We start from the raw sequence: 20,048 nt of genomic DNA, 5'->3' as shown, positions 1-20,048 counted from the left end.
TTATGGCTATTAACCATATAAACATTTAACTCCGAACGATTCTTGTGAATCATCTAAAAAAAATAAAAGTGATTTACCGAATTCAATATATAAAGGATCTTCTGTTAGTAATAATGTTAAACAAGTAGTATAGTCTATAGAAGATTATAAAGATATAATTGTAAATAAGAGATTTTGGTATTTTAAAACAGAAAAGTCTTTAATAAGTAATTACAGCAAACTTTACGATAAAAATTTAGAAAGTTTACATAAAGTTAATGCTTCAGTAAATTGTTGTTAATTTTATTATGTTTAAGGTATCTTATTTTCTGTCAAAATCTTTTATATAAGCAATATCGATGAGGTTTCATCTAATTCATATGTCATTCTATACATAAAATATTATTATATAATAAAAAATATTTTGTGAATGTCTATTTAAGATTTATAATATTAACTTTATAAGCAGAAGGAGGTGTTTATCAAAGATCCTTTGTTCTTAAATAAAAATTCTTAATTTTCATATGACTAAAAACTTTTTTATAATATTAACTTCCCTCAAGAGGTTGTATCAAATAATGACTATTAGCAAACTATTACAGAGTTAGAAGAAAGAGCCTTTTTCTACTCTTAAGACCCAGAATTTAAAATGGCGTTTTTATCTGCGAGAGCTGATCCTGAATCGATATTCTATTCAAAAGTACCTATTGATTTGGCTAAAATAAATACGATATCTTATTAAATGTTTAAAGTACACGTGGAAAAGGTTTAAGACTTTAATCAGAAATAATTTTTACTACAGACTCTTTAATGGAATTTTGATACATTAGACTCCTTCATCCTGTCACGAGATAGTGAAACAATAATTAAAGATTTGCAAAATAAATAGACATAGAACTTATGTAGAAACTATAGATTGAAAAATTTAAATAATTACAAGAAGCCTATAAATTATTCAAAATAGAAATAGCTCCAAGATTTATTGGAGTATTAGAATAGAGAAAAAGAGTTTCGGTAAAGTGAAATTGTTTTAGAAGATCAATTAGAGATATAGTACTTAAAAAGTTAAAAGTTAGATTCTATATCTGAATTAAAAAAAGCAGACCTTAAAGATTTGTTAGAAATATCAGACAGTTAGAAAATAATTCAATTACCAAAATAAGCAAAACATAAAAGAACTCCTTTTAAATTATAAGAAGTCAATAACAACCAAAATAGTTCATCAAATTCGATATATGCTAATATGGATGATTTGTTATAAACTTCGATAACCTAACCAAAAACATTAACAAATAAACTATAAAAGTGAGTATTATATATTAATCTTAATATGTATTTTCCGCATCAATGAGCAAATTTAATACTTAAGAGTAGCGCCCAGAAATACTTCGCTAACCATTTCCTAAACGTGAAGGATAATTTATAGAAGAAAACCTGCCAAAATGTTTGTCTGAAACGTGTAAAATTAAGTATAAGAGCTAAATAACTTTTTGTAATGAGGGTGGCGATCGCGAAAAGACATTTCGCGACACTATGACCTTCAAAAAGCCAAAAATTGATGAAATATTGCCTAAGTGAATGTAATTATTAAAACTCAATATTTTTTTTCTGTCACTTTTGATTATGGTTTAGAAAAAGTCTTCCTCCCTTCATTAGTGTTTGTATCACTACCTCCAAAGCCTTCAAAAGATATTGAACTACTGTTTTATGGCTTAAACGGCCCAGGTCTCTCACCATGAATAAATTCTTTTTTCTGGTTATTAATTGACTTTGTCATTTTAAAAAATTAATTACTAGGGGCTGAATATTTCTGACCATCACAGTTACAGATAACCTCAGTATTATTAAATCCAGTATGATTCTCATGATTCATTTTATATTATAATATTTCGTATATATAAATAAATAATACTACAAATGAGTAAAGCCAAGTAACCTCAAATTATTTCCTTTAAAGGTGATAAATAGACATTTCAAGTTTTAGCAATTCCAGATAAAGTATTTGAATTCAGGAAAAACTAAGATATGAATCTAGATAATGTAGTGTTCTCGCAAACGATTTACACGAATGCTAAAGAGGGAAAAGAGGCATCTATAGCTGATTTAGCTTCTTTGGGACAAAAACCTTTGATAAAAATATTAAATGAAGGCCATGCATAGCTTTCCACTGAAGAAAGAAGGCGTAAAGTTGAATAAAAATTTACTGAAATTAGTGGATTTTTGCATATGAATTATACCGGCATTGATAGAAAACCTATTCCACTATAACAAATTATTAACGCGCTGAATTCTATAAAAGGGTTGCAGATAGATCCTTTTTAAGAAGTTAACACTTAGGCCTAAGAAATAATTAAAAAATTAGAAAAATCAGGGTCTTTATATTTTTAGAGCTCTGGACTTCCAGGTGTACTTATTGTATAATATTCTAAATTGGCTAGTGCCCAAGTTATTTTGAAGAAAGTCTAAGCTGCTAGTTAAGATGAGATTTATAGGGAAGCAGATGTATTGATATAGTTTGAAATTGGACCTACTAGATTCAATGAATTAGTTACTGGTTTAGAAAGCACATGTTAAGGAGAATATGATCTTAAAATGTGTTAGGAATCGGAATACTAAGTTGAACAAGGAGATAAAAAATCTAAAAAGAAAGGTAAGAAATGACATTTTCAGTAATTTATCACTTCATTTTTACATCTTTCGGAAGGTCTATCTATCCCGTTAAGTAAAATCCCAGCCCTCTGTACCTTACCAAGAAACATTTACACTACTTTTATGAAGATTTTGATTATACTCTCTCAGATGTTTTGGTACATCACACTGTAAAAATTGCTAGTTTCTTCTATAAACAGATTATCTATATAATACAGGTCGTACTGTAATCATATCATTGTGAGATGGTTTTGGGCAGTACTCGCAAAATGGTGGATAAATATAAGACATTTTGCAATCACTAATTATATATTTCATATAACAAATTAATCATCAAACTTTATTTGTGATTTAAAGGTCAGAAGTTCATACAAAAATCTTCCAGAAAGCTGTGTCTCATCATATTAATCCAGGCTATAATTTACAATCTGTGGTTTTTAGTTACTATGCATAAGACCTACAGCGCTAGTTATTAAAAGCTCTGATTAGTATGAATTTTTCATTTTATTTTACATTGATGAACGTGAACGCAAGTCAGAAATTGTAAGCTGAATTTTCTATTATAGTCTCAACTTTTCCGCCTTAAGTTTAAGCTGCTACTTATCAATCTATGCATTAAGCAGTATTCGAGCGGTAGTTTCTTATACAGCATTATTGCTAAACATCTTTAGTTATTTACGTACTTATTCCATTTAAAACAAAAACAGCTAGTATTAAATATTAATTTTAATATGAAATACAAAATCTTCGCTTTAAATTATGTCAAAGTAGTTGAAGATAAGTACCTCTGTCGTGAAACGCGTTACCAAGGATATTGTCTATTCTAAAAAAGAACATACCGAGGAAGTGGCTCGTTTAGAGAAAACGGATTAGGAAGATGCCTTCCGTATGAAGTAACAAAATACTGTTATTAAGATGGCTCAAGCATCAATTGAAGATGCCCAAAAGCAACTTTTACGTGCTATTTCTACATTAGAAGCAACTATTAAAGAAGGTTAGGCCGATCCAACTATTTAAGAATCTGACATTAACGACGCAAAACAGGCTATTATTGATGGTTAAAAAGAATTGCAAAATAAGTGATACTGATATCTGATTTATATAAATATTTTATGAATTAATATATACAATTTTAGATTTAAAATGGCATAGATAAAAGGATTTTTAAATGGCCCCATTGAAAATAATACGTATATAGTTTATGAAACTGTTCACAACAAATCTTATATAATTGATCCAGCTGTCAGTAATTAAAACATTTTAGATTTTATAAAAAGGCACTCACTTACCCCCTTAGCTGTATTATTAACACATTGCCACTTTGATCATGTTTTAGGCCTTAAATTTGTCCGAGATAATTTTCCTGATATCGATATATACTCGCATACATCTGGCCTCAACACATTTGAAACTATGCTTCCCAGAGCTATTAAATATGGTATTAGCATTCCTGAAAATTTACCTAGACCAAACAGATTTTTTAGCGACAAAGATGAATTTTAACTTGGAGACAGCATTTTATCTATTATTCATACTCCAGGGCACTGCCCTTGCTAGTCATGTTTTAAAATAGATAATATACTAATCACAGGGGACATGCTTTTTTCAAACTCAGTAGGGCGCACAGATATTCCTTTGAGTTAACCATAGGATATGGTTAAGAGTTACTAAAAGCTTCACATTTTAGATGATTCACTAACAATCTACCCAGGCCATGGAGATACAGCAACGCTTAAATAAGCCCTGAAAAGCTCTGCTTGGGCAATAAAATAACAATGATCCACTCACTTTTAAACAATATTTATTATATATTGATTATATTTAACTACATCTTAATAAAAATTATCAGCGATCAGTTATTCGCGTTCTTACATTTTTAGTAACTCACGGATATTAAAGATCTTATTTTAAGGGTCTTTCCCACTCAGTGCTCTAGCATAAATCAGATCCTCTTCGTTCAGTACATAAATAGCCTTCGATGTTTAGTAAATTTCATCTGTATAAAAGTGACACTTTTTTGAATAAGGTACTGCATATGTAACTTCGATATAATTTTGCAGGTCCCACCGCCTACAAGGGTCGAATCCTTCTTCAAAAGTTGCAGCTTTTGCACTAATTAGCATTGAAAGGTTTTGCACGGCAAGCATAAAAACAAGCATATCACGCGCCGCTTAAATCTAACATGTATTACCGTATGATAAAAATGTGATGTTAGTAGGGTCAGTTAGTGCTTCCATTTAGTAAACGAAATAATTCGTATTTTGTGATTCGTAATGTTATATAGTTAATTATAAGATTAATTTTACTTCATAGAATTAAAAATATATGACTATTACATATAAATATAATATTCTTTATTAACCATTACTTATTTATCTTTATATAATAATATATCAAACGAGGTTTGTATAAAAATGAGAATTATTAATTTTTCAGATTTACCGAATGGAAAATAGGAGAAGTTCTATGATCTCTTTGTCAAAAAAAATTATCAATTTAAGAAAGTTGACAACTTCTACGTTTTAAATCTAAATCTATAAAATCTAGAGACACCAAAACCTCCTATATACGAGAAATTTATTCCACTACAAACACCATAAATTTCGTTTAAAGCTGACATTGAAATGGACCTAATTACGCCTACTGCTAGATAATAAAAATAAGTATTATTCAAACGAAAAAATGAAGAAATATCAAAATCTGTAGTTTCGCATCCACCATCACCTCGCCGTGCAGGTTCGCACGTTACCACTTAGATAAAATTACGAACTTTCAGAATGTTTGAATCTGTAGAAAAAATTTATAAAAATGACATTATTATACAATAATATTTACATATTAATATTCGAGATATTTCATTAGCATTTATGGATTTTACAGTTTCTGCCTTACATATTAGCTAAAAATAACCATAGTTTACAGTTGCAAGATTTGGTGTCTCATAATAAACACTAAATGATACTTGTACTTCACCTTAGGACCTTTTCTGCCTTTTTGTATCTATAAATACTAACGTTTTCGATGAGTAAAACTTGAATTCATCTGTTTGGCACTATTTAAAAACAGGTATATCTTAAACTTAAGAACTTGAGAAGCCATTGTTAGAACTACTCAATATGAACAATTCAGTCAAATTCAATCTTTTTTGTAGACTTCTGAATGAATGTTTCAAATGTTCTAATGATGACTTTATTGACAAGCTTGCTTTCTTGAATATAGCAAAAAATACATTTGATTGTCAATAAGAATTACGTGAATTCATTAAGTTTGTAGGTAAAACTAATATTATAGAAGGTAAGATGCTACCAACAAACTTGATAGCAACAACATTTTTTGCATTTTTAAATTCCCTTGAAAATCCGTAAAAACTAGTAAATGTGGTCGTTCCAGAACCAAAAATTTAACATCAATCCCGAAAAATTTTACCATAAGAACTCCTTATCGAGAATTTTAACGAAAATATTTTGCTTGATTTTTCATAATTTATAGATTTTCATCAGGGATTCTAAATAGTTTTTCCAAGCATGTGTTAACAATATGCATGTCACATGCTACAGGCAGTTCCAAAGCCAGTGCCAAATGCGCTTATCAAAAAATTAAGGGAAGTGATTGACTAGCATATTTTAGGACGAATATAAGAGTATTGGACAGAGGTCGAATCCCTGAAAACAAGAAACTGTACAGTATAAAATATTTACGATTTTTGTAAGAAACTGTTATTTATAACTTAACATGAGACGGTTATAACCGCAGAAGCTATGCTTGTAAGCTCTGGTAGGGTCAGCCGAATTAGCGGTTTGAAAGAATCAGAATTTTGACCATTTTGTTATGGTGGATATTATAATATATATAATAATGAGTATACGATTTTTTCACTTTATTCTGTATGTAACTTTAAAAGCAAATGCAAGAAGCTCCATAAGAATTTTTCTCCGCTGCTATATAGGTTAGATAAACTCAAACTAACAAGGGACGCGGAATTTTTGCTAAATAAATAATTCCACAAGGTAGTTTGATTATTGCATCACAAGCAGTGGTTTGTACAGACGATCCGACATCCGAAAATGTGGAAGCACTTTTCAGCTAAATTGAGCCCACTTTGACTACAGAGTAACGGGAAGATTTCGCTCGCCTCTAGAAGTCACATGGGCCAGGTATTTGCTCTGCATTTTCGACCAACGCGTACAAGACTGTTCCAAATCTTCAAAGTTCAGAAAAAGTTGGACTCTTTCTGAAATTCTCATTTATGAACCATTCGTGTTGCCCCTCTGCAGTGTAACTATACGATGGTGATCAAGTATACGTAATTACCACGAAAATAATTTTTTAGGATGACGAGATTACGACATCTTACTTACATGGAGACAATTTTTGGTGGGTTGGCGGAAGGCAGAACTACCTTAAATAATTCAACTTTACCTGTGATTGTGAGCTGTGTATGTATTAAGAAACGAAAAGTTATATTGACTTGTAGGTAAAATTTGACAAAATACTAAAATAAAAACGGAATAAGCAGTAGCTTGTAATTTTGAATGATGTATATATGGTGATGCTGTAAGATTTACTTAGTCATAATTTCCCTATGGTAGATGGATTTTACGAAAGTTTAATTGGTTTTATTGAAGAAAATAATACTGAAAATTGTTCTTAAATAATTAAATCCTTTATTTAAATTCTTAAAAAGCTTAGTGTTAGTCATAAGCCTGATTTTGCTATTTTGGTCAAAGTTTTGATTCTGTTGAAGAGGAAGAATGTTATAGAATTTGAAGAATTGAAATAACTGAGCTATTAGTTTGAATTAGATCGAATTGGGTAACTAGATTATGTTTATAGGAAATTTAAGAAGCAAGTGGAAAGGATAGGAATGAAATGATTTCTTTCAATTATAGTTAATCACTTCTACCATATCATACAAACAGTTTTGATATAATTTTATCTTTAATCTCATTTTATTTTAGCTATTTAGAATGAAATTCTGGTTTAAATGAGTAAATTTCCGGTTCTTATGGCTTTGGTTCTAATTGACCTTATATTATTTACGAGATTTTGCTTTTACTAATAATATTTTTATTGATTTTAGGTTTGAAATTATAAATTTTTTCAACCGTACTCCATTCATCTCTACCATGCTCATTTTTTCGGCTAATTACTTCTTTTTCTACAATATTTTTAGGCTATACTATGATGCTGGGATCTTTCTATTACTATTTTTTGATATCAATATTACTTAATATCCGTTCTTTGTAGTATATTTTCTCTTCAATTGATAAATCTTTGCAAAGTTTATCATAAATTTTGAGATTAGTGGTATTTTCTAATATTTCAGCTTAATTTTTCTTTATAAATATCTATGTCTAGTATGCATTACTGGCCTCAAATGTTTAGTGTTTTGTCATTGATCGACTAATTTCATTCATTGAAACTTTTGGAGCAACTTCTGGCCCGAAATGCTCTTTTATATGGCTATTAGAATTATCATATCTAGGAGAAAGCTTTTTCTTTTACTATGTTAGCCTATTTAAAAGATTTTCAGATTATGATTTTGTAAGTGTAGGTGAAAAATGCACTGGTTTTTATATATTAACTTTGAAAGACTCCTAATACAATTTTTAGAAAATTTATGGATCAGTTTATCTTATATTATCTAATTTTTAAGTGAATTTTTATGAATTCTTATATTCTTAGTTTTAATATAGTCTGTCATAAACACTATAAGATTTTTTAATAATAGTTTTTGATTTTTTCTGCGCCTATGATGGTATAAGTTAGTTAAACAGTGGTTAGGCTTAAACTTCTGGCGATAATCTAGATGTGTCACTTATAAGTTCCTAATACTCAATATCATCATTTTCCTATAATGTAGAGTTAAGAATAGATTGTTAGAATTTTGGAGGTTCTAACTTGTTAATAGCTATTTTAAATTTTTCAATAAGAGCATTTCGTATTGAAATTGGCAATAAATATGTACTCAAAACTTTATCAGCTAAAAATTCAGGTTTATCAGTGTTATGTACATGGAATTTAATGATTTAACCTTTAAGTATTAAATCAATAGCTACTACTTCAGGTCTTTTTACTTGTGGTGATGACTGTTTGGTGAGTTCAGCAACTAGAGCTTAATAATCCATTTCAGAAATTTAACAATAAAATAATATATATTAAATCAGTAAATTTTCTTTGTTTACCATCTTTGTATTTTCACGTGTTCTTCGATACAAAATTAAGAGTGCTTGTAACAATAGAACTTGGCCTGGTTTAAATAATATTAGTATAGTTGCAAAAATTATATATTATCTGGATTAAACTAATGTTCATAATTTTAATTCAAATTAAACCAATTAACACTCAAATTGGAAATTTCAAAGTTAAGTTAGTAACATTTAGGAATAATTTTCAGTTTACATTTTGTTTCATAACTAGTTAACTAAGGCATAGAGTTGCATTAATCAGCAAGTTTTTGTTATGCTTTATAAGTAAAGTTTAGGGGATTATTGATGAATGATAAAACTTAGTTTTCTATATATTCGTACCCCGATAAATTACTTTTTAATATATTATTGAGAAGAAGTTATTGAGATTAAGATAATGCAGGAAACTATAGAATCTCTAATATTGCACTAAAAACAAGATAAAAAGATAATACAGTTGGCACATTTTAATGATATTGATATAGCTTATTAAATAATTTTACCTTATTGTATAAAGAAATTTAATCATAAAGGTAAAATATCTAGTACAGAGTATCTCCAGAGATATTTTTTGATACGAACTTAACTAATTCATCTTCAAAATATTTTATTTACTTATAATTCATTACTAGACTGGATATTTATTCAGTAATCTTTAAAATGCATAATTTTTTTTAAATCTTAGTTAATATTGAAAGTGGCTTTTAAAGTTGAAGTCGTTAAGCCATTAATAATTAATAACTAGCACTTTAAATATTAACATCACTTAAAATATAAGACTAATCAAAGTACGAATAGAAAAGTTTACTTAGTAATTTTTCCATTTTATTTAGTAATTATGTTATAACAACAATATATTAAATAATAATATACTTCATTTATCAGCCCGTCAAAGCTTCAGCAGCCAATTCATCTGCATGCACCTCAATTCCATTAAGCCTACATGCATAAAAATATTTGATAAGCTTCTCAATAGCTATACTCATGGCTTCTCTGCCTGTAAAAACCTGGTCGAATCTTGGCATTGTAACTTTCTTTTTACTTTTCTTATCGTATATAAATTCACACATTTACTTCAAAATTTTGCCGCAACTTGTAAACCATTCTTGACTTTTCGGGTCATTTTGAGTCAATATAAAATTAATACCTCTACAAGAAACTGACTTGCCAATATAAAAGTCATATAAAGAAGGCAATTCTGCATGTGTCTCAAATGGATAAACATAACCATTTAAATCGTTGAAAACTGTCAGCTATGGAGTCATTGATTAGTCAAATTTTGAAGCATTTGTAGTAGATAATTGTAATTATTAGTTTTGGGTGTGATTTGGATTTGTAATATATACTGTTAGTCTAATTTGGTGCTGATTTTCAACATTTGCAAGCTAGGAAACTACAGGATTCACAAGTTAAGTGGATTATGCGAAAATAAGTTGATATTTACGCTTATCAATTAACTAATATGCTAAAAATCTAGACTATGAAGGTTGGGGAGGTAATAATTTTGAAATTATAAAATTTTTATCTAAAAGAACATCTGGAAGGAGAGACTATTGTAATTTTAATAGATAATGTTCTTAGTCGTTCTATAACAGTCGTTATTTATTATAACCGAACTATTTAACAAACTTAGACTTAGCCTTTTACTCATTTTGCTAAATCATAATGTTATAGGTTTCTTAGACTGTATTTATTTCACTATCTACACCTCGATCTTATAATAATGTAACATCACCACTGGCCCCTTAAAACACTAATTCATTTGCTTCAATCAAAGCTCCAGCTAACTCGATATGATTGTTAATTTGGTAATTAATATTTTCTTCATCTAAAATTGGTATTGATATAAGATCAGGTTAAAACATATCCATTTTCCCAACAAATTTAGTTCTCATATCTTTAAAATCATAAACAACAATAAAGGAAGGTCCAACTTTAAATTATTCTTACTCGGTCAACTTAACTAAAATTTAATGACCTGTTTATTAAATTTGTCTATCTTTCCACTCTTTAAGAATATAATCAGAGGGGTGAACAGTTGTTCTTTCTTCATTTTTTAAACATATATATTCACCAGTATCGTCATCATAACTCCAACCAGAAGGTAAACCTAAAGATAGCGCAACTAATGATAACCATACATAAGGTGATTAAATATCTATCTGCAAATAAGCACACATAGAAATTATATCACGTACTACAGTAGGTGGTTTTTATGCATATATAAATTCTAACGAATTATATTACATACTTTTTGTCACCTTTATTAAATTATCAGATAGAATTTTATAAAACTTTTCAAATACTTCGCGAGTTTCGTCAAGGGGAGCAGTAGCAGCTACTAAATTATCAACAATCCATAGTAAATTTTCGTCACACTGTTAATATTACAATAATTTGATATAGTATTATTTTTCTGGGTCTTTTAAATACTGTTAATACAGTGTGTTGAATCCAGTTCTTCGTTCGGGAGAATATGCACTCATTTTTACCGCAAATATATCTTCATACTTATAATATAATATAAGATTTAAAATTCTCACTTCCAAAATGTTTATACTTACCCTATCTGCATGTGCGCCTACTTTCTTTTTTTCTATTTCTGCAGGAAACTGCATTCAATGTCCTTAAACATCTGTTTAAGCTACAACAATTTCCCCTTAATTACAATGTGGATGTGAAAATTAAATTATGTTTGATTAAAATTCATTTACTTGTCCAGCTGGTGCTACATGTACCACAAATTAACCATTTTCAGGAGATTGTGTAGGGCCAGGAGTATTGTAATCTAAATGCTAAGATGGTGAGTCAGTAGTGTTTACTCCGATGGCTACCTGTGGTATATTATAATATACACCTGCTGTAGAGGTTTAAAAAGCATAAAAAGCTCCATGTACACTACCACTAGTTTATTCATAAACACTATAGTAATGTGTAGTTGTCACACCTCCAGGAATTAACTTAGTAAATGGATCTAACACTTATTCATTGCATATAGCAGAAGCGAATTAACTTTGCTAGACAAAAGGCAGCATATAAGCATGTGATAGCCTTTGGAATTTTTGTAGTCTACCTTTTTAAGAGTCTGTGTAATATTGTTAATTTGTTTAATAAGCAGCTGGGTTTGACTCTACCTAATTTATAGACGTTGTTCCTAGTATATCTAGATCAGAATAAATTTTATAACATCCTAATTTTATGCCAACAGTTCTTAAAAATCCTTATTTCCCATATAATGGTGTTGATTAAATAGGGTGGATGAATATTATGAATATCACAGCAGTTTTTACTGATTTATATGGTACAGTTTTATTGAAGACAAAATTTGACATAGAAACACTAGACATGTGTAATATATTAGAATCTGGTATTAATCCATTAATATAGAAAATCAGACGTTATGCAGATGTAACTTAACGTGATAGAAGACTTAATTTTGGCTATATATCTAGAACTTTAATGCATTAAAGCACATAAATGATTAAAAGATTTTCATAGCCCAAAATTTAAACTTAAAATAAGGAGTCACCAGCATTAATGTTTGGTAATAATTATTAAAAAATTTGCAGAATTGGTGTATTTTCACTTTTAAAGATCACTTAATAAAATGCACCAATATTTGTATAGTTATATACTGGAAATACAAATGATACATCTACCAGACTAGTTGTTAATTCATAATTGACTCAAACACTATCATTTCCATTGTTTTTTGAAAATTTATTTGCTAATTAGATAATTTTTACTATAAATGGTAATAAAAATAATCAATCATTTTATCCTTAGATTGATATTAATTACAATACCATTGATTAAAATATAGTAGATGGGCCTCTTTTGAATCGAGTTATAACTAAATTAACGTAGTCAAATTTGAATAAAAATTTTAGCCGATAGTCAAACTTCATAGATTTTAGTTTGATTATAAATTATTCTTCTAATAATGTATAATAATTCAGTTATAGGTCTATATTTATTCTTATTATAGGGTGGTTTAGCTCATTAATATATAGTTTTTCTTAATCAAAAAAACTATCAGGATTAGGCAAAAACCCATTTAATGGATCTAAAAATGGAGCTATAGTTTTGTTATATATATTTTTTATGATGGTTTTTGGTGTAGGCTTTGGAATGCTTATTGATATTATTATATTTTAATGCATTTACTTCAACAGTCCTATCAATATATTATCTGGCCCTGAATCTTCTTTAGAATTTGTTGGCATTGAATGCCTAGTATCTGGTATTTTTATATTTATACCATCGTTGTTTATAGTTTTATTTAGTCATAAATCAAAATTTGTTATACTAGATCACGGAGGACCGGCTTGTTATAGAAAACTATTTGTTTCAAATGCTATTTAAAAATTAATAAGATACCACTTTTTTGATTACACGTTAATATTTTTACTTAGCTTTTTTATTCTGTATGGTCTTGATTTCCAATATTTTGGTGCATTTACATCAACTCCAATTAATTCACCCCATAACTTGAATTTAACATTGAATTCCACTATTACAGCTTTTGTAGTATTTTTTTCGTTCATTTTTGTCAGCTTAATCATAGGAATATATAGATGTTGCACTGGATCACCCTATGATAAATTCATTGATATGTTGCCAGTAGCTAATTGCTCTGTGTTTGTATTTGATACTGACTCTTCAGCCATTTTATTATATGGTAGATCGCCATTCGGGGATACAGATGGGGATTGCTATAGTATAATCGATGGATTGTAAAGGGAGGCTAGAGGCTTAGCTCCTAGAAGAGGTATTCATGGAGGTTCTGCACAATCGTTCAGAGTATATTTTTCCGTAGATTGTCCTGAACTATATACTTTATCTGAAGCTTGTGGTAAGTAACTAGTTAAAGAATAATCAGTGTCTGGACCAGTTGGGGACTAATCTGTGGATACATCAGCTTCGATTGAAAATCGACTTCTGACTCTGGAAATTCCATACTTTTCTAAATAAAAAGGAGACAATTTAATTGAAATTGAATAACTAGCTCTATAAGCGCTCTAACTTATTAGTCATTAACCTATTAGATATGTTCCTAAATTCTAAAGACTATTTGATATTAATTTTTCCTCAAAAGCGAATGCACTGTTAGTTCTAAGTGATCCAACTCGTAATATTTCACCACGGGGAAATAATTCAGGTGCAAGACTACCAGGTGGATTCGGTGGTGCCAGCTGGTTGGCTTCTAGCTTCTATTATAGCAGATGGTTCATGGACTGTCTTTTTTCTGCTTCATTTTCTGCACTTATAGTGTAAATTTCAAATAACTCAGCGCTCGGTCTAAGTCTATCTTGGTTATTTTTAGTTATGCTAAGAGCAATCTGGGTAATTTTATAACGGAAACGACTCGGTCTCGGCACACTTGTGAGCGAAATTTTGATGAGTGACTGATCATATAATCATTCCCAATTTAGGCTTTCCATTCCCTATAAAGCTCTCCCGACCAGCGGACAATCTGTATGCTTTATCTATAAATCCACATTTATCATCAGAAAATCCATAGTTTAAAACACCAAAAAATGGTTCAATAGACGATAAATTTGTCTCAATTTCTGGTTTTTCTGCTTTATATTTAGTATCAAGTTTCTTCTTCTATATTTCCCAATCACAGCTATCTGTAATTAGAAATTTTTCAAAATAAACTTACTAAATATGTTTTTTCTAACTGGGATGAAACTACTTCTTCGGTCCTATTCCTAGCTCTTTATTACAAATTTTACGTAACTATACGCCATTAAATGTAACAAATTACTACAGATCGAGAAATTATGTCTCAAACTGTAAAAAGCGGCGTTCTAGCACACCTGCAAGCGGAATTCCAATTCTAGTTGTTTTTCTGATAAATTATAAAGCATTTTCCTTAGATAAAAATAATGATGCAAATGTAGCATTGAAATGAACTGCTATTTCGAAATGAGATTTTGTTGATTCAATTTTTCGTAGAGTTAGAGGATTTGGATATATTTTTTTGTGTTTTACGGTACGTATGAACTTTAAATCAATTGAATTGTGGAATTAAAGATTTTTAAGATAGTTAACCTCCGATTAAATATCTGGAGGAAGTTACTACAAAATTGGGGCTTTAGCGAAAATTTCTTATATTGGAATGATATTCTCCGCGAATTACAGCTCGTCAGTGTGATTAAAAATATTGTCTGACGGGTGTGTTTATGACTTAATTACTTCGTTTAAGATGTTTACAGTCTCACCATATAAAAGGATATTGACTAAATCTGATGGCTTTGATTAAATTTAGAGAGACTATAGTATCTATAAGGTTTATTATTCATATAATTCATAAGTTAATAAAAGTTTGATGCTACCTAAATTGTAAATTTCAACAGGGATACTATTATTAAGCAGTTAGGTACCATACGTCAGAATTTCACCGTCAATTTCTAGTAAAATATAACCATCAGTTCTAGGAATAAGTGCTTATTAACAAGCTCTTCTAAGTACCTTCTACGTATTTCGGAAAGGGAAGCAATGATAGAATTTCATTCGTTTTGCTAAATAAACATGAAGCCGGTCTTTGAGTGTAGCCCTGCGATGTTTTCTAGTCATTTTTGGTGCATTTGTTTTATAGATTAAAGAATCAGACTTAGTTTCTGTTAGCGCCCTTGGTCTAAGAAATTAAGGAAGTCTATGAAAATTATAAGACATCTATCTTCTACGCCGGTATCTAGGTAATATCTAATGAGCTCTAGTAGCCTTTTTATTGTTTGATGTGAGCTTGTAGATAGCTAATTTAAATTATTCAAATAACTATAAAGATTAGACTTACATTAAAGGAGTGGAATAAATATATAACGATAATCATTCTAATTACAAAAATTATATTGAATCTTCTTGTTCTATTATTGAATCATCTTTTTTCTCTATGTTTTCTTATAAAATCTTGTCAACCACTTATTACTCTTGTTCGACAGAGTCTTTCCATTATGTAAGAATGTAATTTTCAACTAACTATTCGTATTCATCTTCGTCCCGATCAAATTTTACAACATTATACAAATTATTAACCCGCAAGTCTGCCCATTCTGAACTAAGTTCGGACATTTTTGTAGATCCATATAAGTTTTACAACCCATAAAATTAAATATGACTCAATTAATTCTCTTTTGATAATCGTTTTAGTAAATATAAAAGCCAAGGAGGGCCTAAGGCAAGTACCACACTGTGCTTCTTTTTCAAGATTTGCTTCCTAAAATATTCTAATATATTATCCAAACATGCATTTGTGACTTATAATTCAACACTTTTTGGTGTTAATATTTCTTTAAGTGAACTTTTAAATATTAAGTCATCTGCCTTATGAGACAACATAACAAAATCACAACAATCTGGTTTTAACTTATAAATTTTTTGAATTTAAATTAAAAGTGGTAACGCTAACCCATGGCCTATAACACAAACACCCGAAATGGGTAAATTGATTGGATTTTTATGTCTGATAATTTCTATCTAAACAATATCATTTATCTTTGCAATAAGTAAAACATCCGGTGTGAGCTATCTTTGTAATAATATTCTAACTGAATTTGGTGAATATGATAAAATATGAGAAGAATACCAACTACCATCTAAATTAATTTTCATAATTGCTAATGGATACAGATGTTGTTTAACATTTTCTAATGCAATAACGGCAATATCTTCTGTTTTTCTTCGAAAATATATCTCCGTTACTTTTAATTCTGTTTATTCTTCTTCATCCTCAAGCTCTTATTCTGGCAATGGAACATCTTCGATAAACTTTTATGGATAAAGTTCAGCTTCTGTGGGCTCTGCTTGAATAATTTCCGATTGTCCTTTTTTTCCAGATCCGCAACCCATTTTCTAAATATTCTAAAAATAACTTAAAAATAATAAATTTTATTTAGTATTTCTTGTTTAAACATAAATGAATATAACATCCTATATAATAAAATAAATCAAATAAATGGATTTAAAATAATTACAAATAAATAATATAAAACGTCAGATAAGTACTAAATTAATTGATTTAAAAATAATAGAGTTGAAGCAATAACCTAATACTCGAGAAACTCAAGAAAGTATACCAATAATAACTACTGATATTTCAGATCTAAAATTTAGCTTGGAAGTGCTTTAAAAATGGAATTACGATATTAATTAATAATCATATTTTGAATGACTAATTACTTTTACCAACTGTTCTTTTTGAATGTTAAATATTATTATATATTATTAAAGGATTATTATATATTTGCAAAATGTCTATTAAACTTCAAAACCTCAAGCAAACAATAAAAAATGCCAATGAGGCATTTGATAGTAATTATAATATTTAAATAACCTAATTAAAATCTCGTCTAACAAGTTTCCAAAGCTAAGTTTAGGAAATTGACTTAAAAATTAGAAACTAAACAGCAAACCGATATACAATATTGCACGATACATAACTTGACTTTACCTAGTAGTTTACTATCTTATTTGAATAACACAAGTTAAAGCTCCAAAGTATTTCTACTTTTTAGTAGGACAAACTTAATTAATTAAAAACTCGTGCGAACGATGTTTCAAAGCGTATTATAGCTGAGTAAGAAAATAGATCCGCCGCAATTGAGGTCTTTAAGTCCTAAACGTAAGAAAAAATTGAAAATTTACTTAATATTTTGAAAGAAATTGAAGCAGAAGACATAGCCAAAAGCGAGGAGTTGACGATAGATTTCATAAAACAGAATTAGAAGATATTGAAGTAGTTAGAAACTCGGCGGAAAGAGGGAGATGATTCTGTTTAAGATATGAAAAAGGAGATTGATTCACTTTTTGTAAGCAGACTCAAAGATCTAAGCGAGCTTAAAACCAGAATATCTGAATCTCGGAGAGAAGCTGAAATCCAAATTAATAATAATCAACAGGAGAGAATTCTTCACGAAACGAAGCTTGTTACTAGCCTAGATGCTATTTTGAATAAAATGTAGTGCACTCTTAGTGCTGGACGGAACGTGTTTGATTGATGTAGAAGTGAAAATTCATATAAATCATTGATAAATCTACTAAAACTCATGCTCTGTGAACATAAGCTCTTATGGAATATTCTCGATTCCATTGAAAAATCTAGTCTCTACTCCTTATTTAAAAAGCTTGCAGCAGTAAAGTGGTACGTCAGACTACACAAACAACATAGAGCATAGCAGCTAGTCTTACTGTTCTACTTTCTTTATGAGGTACCTGGCATCAAAAATTATTTAAAAATCTGATAATATTATAGTTAAATCCTCATTATTTTCGCATGAGAATACGAATTTTGGGGCAATTAATTCTGGCCATTTCGTTGTAAAGCTTTTTTAGACTTGTAAATTATTGGAAATAATAAAATTATTTTAAAACTCTCCGAAAAAATTAGTTTCAGCGACAGGCTCATTAATAAGAAGTTTAGAGAGGTATACACAATCATCCAATGCACAATGAACAGCCTATCCATACAAACCTATCTATCTACCCTTCGTATGTGTGTTACAATAAAATTTTTCTCTATTCAGTGAATGCGCTGATTTAAACGTTAAGGATGGACGAAGTGTCAGAAAATCGGTTACTTTATACTAAAATGGTGAATTTATACTATGTAAAATTTGTATTTCCAACTAAGGTGCTTTTGCTGTTAAAATAAAACTCGGATACTGTTATGTTAATATGGTGAATTATTCGATAATTTGGTTTAATGTGTTACCTTAAACATTTGTATGATTTAGTGCAGTCAATGATGTTGTATTTTTTATGATTTGCTGATGTCTTGGATCAGCTAGAATTTCTAATTGTTACTGTGATGGAGAAATCAAGGAATGGAAAGTGTTAATAATTTTATTATCTTCTACAAAAACTGCTGCAAATTCAGATGCTATAAATATATCGTTTCGGTACAGATAAGCTTCAAAATCTATTATTATAATTGTTTTCTGATTATCAAAAATAGCTGGTTTAATAGTAAGTTTGTCTATATTTACCGAATTTTCTATAATTTTAGGTTCATATTTTGAAGAAACATTAGCTTCTAATAACAGAAGATTTTATTGCGAAAACATGAGTTTATTTATAAGAAACTATGCTCTTGGTTTAAACCCTTCTCCTTTTTGTTAACAAAACTCACACCCATAATCCTTTAAAAAATCTACAGCTCTTTTGCCAGGTAAATATTTTTCTATAAATAAAATACCAATATAACAGGCACCAAATTATGAGGTAACTGCAGTTAATTACAGTCTATCAGCAAATAAGCTTTATAGAATATAAGATAATTAGTCATGCTATATAATAGTTAAATTCATTATAATGATTTTTGGCAAAATAGTATTTTAAGATAATTTTGGTTGATAATTTAGAATTTTTTAACAAATATCTTCCTCAAAAAGCATACTATAGAATATACCTTCGTCGATAAATGATGGTGGTTTACGTATATCAAAATTTGTATGACAATATCGATTAACCGGTATTTTTAAAGTATAATACATTGCATTGATATTAACACTAGGATTAAAATACCCTGCTATATAGAATTATTCATTTTTCCATAAATACTTTATTTCCATGATATTTTTTCGATACAACAGGCACAAGTCATAATAAATTGCCATACCTAATTATTTATCGGATAATTTAAAAAGTATTCGTCCAGTCCGTTTACCGTTCTGTAGATTTTGTAGATTTTATTTTTATATTTTATTTTACTTAATAATTTCAGTATTATCATTGATAGTGAAACTTAAAGCCCTAAATATATCAAAACATAAGAAAAATGGCTCCTTTTATAAGTTTTCCTTAGAATAATAACATTTCCCAGCAAAATCCTACTTAATTTCACCTAACGTTATTATATCTTAGCAGTATATCATAGATACATAATATTTTTCTTCATCTTGTATTTAATTATATCTAACAAGATTCTCAAATTATTTAAGGTAACTAATAAATAACTCAACATCCACCTGACTAATAAAAGTAAATATTAATTGTGGACCAACTAATCCAAATGTTATTATGTGTTTAGAATTCTACTATTCTTTATACTCTTATTAAATTTTGTTAATTTCCTATTCATGGAAAAAGCATATTGTAAATTACTATTTAGTTATATATTTTGGATATTTAGTTATGCCTTTTGGATTAATAATAATTGTATTAAAGTTTTTTCGTAAAGATTAAAGATCAATTGACTGAGAAAAGAAATAGCAAGACAGAATCCAT

At 29.0% G+C, this 20,048-nt stretch overlaps 19 protein-coding genes across 19 annotated transcripts; 9 read left to right on the top strand and 10 right to left on the bottom strand. All coding sequences in view use genetic code 6, as the record gives it.

Moving 5' to 3' along the window:
- Window positions 1-409: 409 nt before the first annotated feature.
- SS50377_22367 (uncharacterized protein) lies at window positions 410-1,288 on the top strand (the record flags this gene model as incomplete). Its single annotated transcript, XM_067906257.1, has 1 exon — window positions 410-1,288. One exon carries the CDS (start codon window positions 410-412, stop codon window positions 1,286-1,288), a length of 879 nt encoding a protein of 292 aa, XP_067765525.1.
- A 38-nt stretch (window positions 1,289-1,326) lies between these two features.
- SS50377_22366 (uncharacterized protein) lies at window positions 1,327-1,557 on the top strand (the record flags this gene model as incomplete). The annotated part of the gene is made up of 1 exon (XM_067906256.1): window positions 1,327-1,557. The coding sequence occupies one exon, from the start codon at window positions 1,327-1,329 to the stop codon at window positions 1,555-1,557; it is 231 nt and encodes a 76-aa protein (XP_067765524.1).
- Window positions 1,558-1,573: 16 nt separating this feature from the next.
- Window positions 1,574-1,852, bottom strand: SS50377_22365 (uncharacterized protein; the record flags this gene model as incomplete). The annotated part of the gene is made up of 1 exon (XM_067906255.1): window positions 1,574-1,852. The coding sequence occupies one exon, from the start codon at window positions 1,850-1,852 to the stop codon at window positions 1,574-1,576; it is 279 nt and encodes a 92-aa protein (XP_067765523.1).
- A 44-nt stretch (window positions 1,853-1,896) lies between these two features.
- Window positions 1,897-2,640, top strand: SS50377_22364 (Shwachman-Bodian-Diamond protein-like protein; the record flags this gene model as incomplete). Its single annotated transcript, XM_067906254.1, has 1 exon — window positions 1,897-2,640. One exon carries the CDS (start codon window positions 1,897-1,899, stop codon window positions 2,638-2,640), a length of 744 nt encoding a protein of 247 aa, XP_067765522.1.
- A 21-nt stretch (window positions 2,641-2,661) lies between these two features.
- Window positions 2,662-2,919, bottom strand: SS50377_22363 (uncharacterized protein; the record flags this gene model as incomplete). The annotated part of the gene is made up of 1 exon (XM_067906253.1): window positions 2,662-2,919. One exon carries the CDS (start codon window positions 2,917-2,919, stop codon window positions 2,662-2,664), a length of 258 nt encoding a protein of 85 aa, XP_067765521.1.
- A 23-nt stretch (window positions 2,920-2,942) lies between these two features.
- SS50377_22362 (uncharacterized protein) lies at window positions 2,943-3,320 on the bottom strand (the record flags this gene model as incomplete). Its single annotated transcript, XM_067906252.1, has 1 exon — window positions 2,943-3,320. The coding sequence occupies one exon, from the start codon at window positions 3,318-3,320 to the stop codon at window positions 2,943-2,945; it is 378 nt and encodes a 125-aa protein (XP_067765520.1).
- A 67-nt stretch (window positions 3,321-3,387) lies between these two features.
- SS50377_22361 (Tubulin binding cofactor A) lies at window positions 3,388-3,711 on the top strand (the record flags this gene model as incomplete). Its single annotated transcript, XM_067906251.1, has 1 exon — window positions 3,388-3,711. One exon carries the CDS (start codon window positions 3,388-3,390, stop codon window positions 3,709-3,711), a length of 324 nt encoding a protein of 107 aa, XP_067765519.1.
- Window positions 3,712-3,771: 60 nt separating this feature from the next.
- Window positions 3,772-4,407, top strand: SS50377_22360 (Hydroxyacylglutathione hydrolase; the record flags this gene model as incomplete). Its single annotated transcript, XM_067906250.1, has 1 exon — window positions 3,772-4,407. The coding sequence occupies one exon, from the start codon at window positions 3,772-3,774 to the stop codon at window positions 4,405-4,407; it is 636 nt and encodes a 211-aa protein (XP_067765518.1).
- A 5-nt stretch (window positions 4,408-4,412) lies between these two features.
- On the bottom strand, window positions 4,413-4,865 carry SS50377_22359 (uncharacterized protein; the record flags this gene model as incomplete). The annotated part of the gene is made up of 1 exon (XM_067906249.1): window positions 4,413-4,865. The coding sequence occupies one exon, from the start codon at window positions 4,863-4,865 to the stop codon at window positions 4,413-4,415; it is 453 nt and encodes a 150-aa protein (XP_067765517.1).
- Window positions 4,866-5,042: 177 nt separating this feature from the next.
- SS50377_22358 (uncharacterized protein) lies at window positions 5,043-6,446 on the top strand (the record flags this gene model as incomplete). The annotated part of the gene is made up of 1 exon (XM_067906248.1): window positions 5,043-6,446. The coding sequence occupies one exon, from the start codon at window positions 5,043-5,045 to the stop codon at window positions 6,444-6,446; it is 1,404 nt and encodes a 467-aa protein (XP_067765516.1).
- Window positions 6,447-6,514: 68 nt separating this feature from the next.
- Window positions 6,515-7,501, top strand: SS50377_22357 (SET domain-containing protein; the record flags this gene model as incomplete). Its single annotated transcript, XM_067906247.1, has 1 exon — window positions 6,515-7,501. The coding sequence occupies one exon, from the start codon at window positions 6,515-6,517 to the stop codon at window positions 7,499-7,501; it is 987 nt and encodes a 328-aa protein (XP_067765515.1).
- Window positions 7,502-7,535: 34 nt separating this feature from the next.
- On the bottom strand, window positions 7,536-8,756 carry SS50377_22356 (uncharacterized protein; the record flags this gene model as incomplete). Its single annotated transcript, XM_067906246.1, has 1 exon — window positions 7,536-8,756. One exon carries the CDS (start codon window positions 8,754-8,756, stop codon window positions 7,536-7,538), a length of 1,221 nt encoding a protein of 406 aa, XP_067765514.1.
- A 35-nt stretch (window positions 8,757-8,791) lies between these two features.
- SS50377_22355 (uncharacterized protein) lies at window positions 8,792-9,640 on the bottom strand (the record flags this gene model as incomplete). The annotated part of the gene is made up of 1 exon (XM_067906245.1): window positions 8,792-9,640. The coding sequence occupies one exon, from the start codon at window positions 9,638-9,640 to the stop codon at window positions 8,792-8,794; it is 849 nt and encodes a 282-aa protein (XP_067765513.1).
- Window positions 9,641-9,697: 57 nt separating this feature from the next.
- On the bottom strand, window positions 9,698-11,434 carry SS50377_22354 (uncharacterized protein; the record flags this gene model as incomplete). Its single annotated transcript, XM_067906244.1, has 1 exon — window positions 9,698-11,434. One exon carries the CDS (start codon window positions 11,432-11,434, stop codon window positions 9,698-9,700), a length of 1,737 nt encoding a protein of 578 aa, XP_067765512.1.
- Window positions 11,435-11,507: 73 nt separating this feature from the next.
- Window positions 11,508-14,228, top strand: SS50377_22353 (Meckelin and transmembrane domain-containing protein; the record flags this gene model as incomplete). Its single annotated transcript, XM_067906243.1, has 1 exon — window positions 11,508-14,228. The coding sequence occupies one exon, from the start codon at window positions 11,508-11,510 to the stop codon at window positions 14,226-14,228; it is 2,721 nt and encodes a 906-aa protein (XP_067765511.1).
- On the bottom strand, window positions 14,229-15,623 carry SS50377_22352 (POP1 domain-containing protein; the record flags this gene model as incomplete). The annotated part of the gene is made up of 1 exon (XM_067906242.1): window positions 14,229-15,623. The coding sequence occupies one exon, from the start codon at window positions 15,621-15,623 to the stop codon at window positions 14,229-14,231; it is 1,395 nt and encodes a 464-aa protein (XP_067765510.1).
- Window positions 15,624-15,653: 30 nt separating this feature from the next.
- On the bottom strand, window positions 15,654-16,673 carry SS50377_22351 (uncharacterized protein; the record flags this gene model as incomplete). The annotated part of the gene is made up of 1 exon (XM_067906241.1): window positions 15,654-16,673. One exon carries the CDS (start codon window positions 16,671-16,673, stop codon window positions 15,654-15,656), a length of 1,020 nt encoding a protein of 339 aa, XP_067765509.1.
- Window positions 16,674-17,074: 401 nt separating this feature from the next.
- On the top strand, window positions 17,075-17,821 carry SS50377_22350 (uncharacterized protein; the record flags this gene model as incomplete). The annotated part of the gene is made up of 1 exon (XM_067906240.1): window positions 17,075-17,821. The coding sequence occupies one exon, from the start codon at window positions 17,075-17,077 to the stop codon at window positions 17,819-17,821; it is 747 nt and encodes a 248-aa protein (XP_067765508.1).
- A 24-nt stretch (window positions 17,822-17,845) lies between these two features.
- SS50377_22349 (uncharacterized protein) lies at window positions 17,846-19,129 on the bottom strand (the record flags this gene model as incomplete). Its single annotated transcript, XM_067906239.1, has 1 exon — window positions 17,846-19,129. The coding sequence occupies one exon, from the start codon at window positions 19,127-19,129 to the stop codon at window positions 17,846-17,848; it is 1,284 nt and encodes a 427-aa protein (XP_067765507.1).
- Between the last annotated feature and the right edge of the window lie 919 nt (window positions 19,130-20,048).

This window comes from Spironucleus salmonicida, chromosome 3, assembly GCF_000497125.1.
Source record: "Spironucleus salmonicida strain ATCC 50377 chromosome 3, whole genome shotgun sequence".
Classification (NCBI taxonomy): domain Eukaryota; phylum Fornicata; order Diplomonadida; family Hexamitidae; genus Spironucleus; species Spironucleus salmonicida.
Note: the sequence above shows the minus strand (reverse complement) of the source record. Positions and strands in the feature narration are given on the sequence as shown.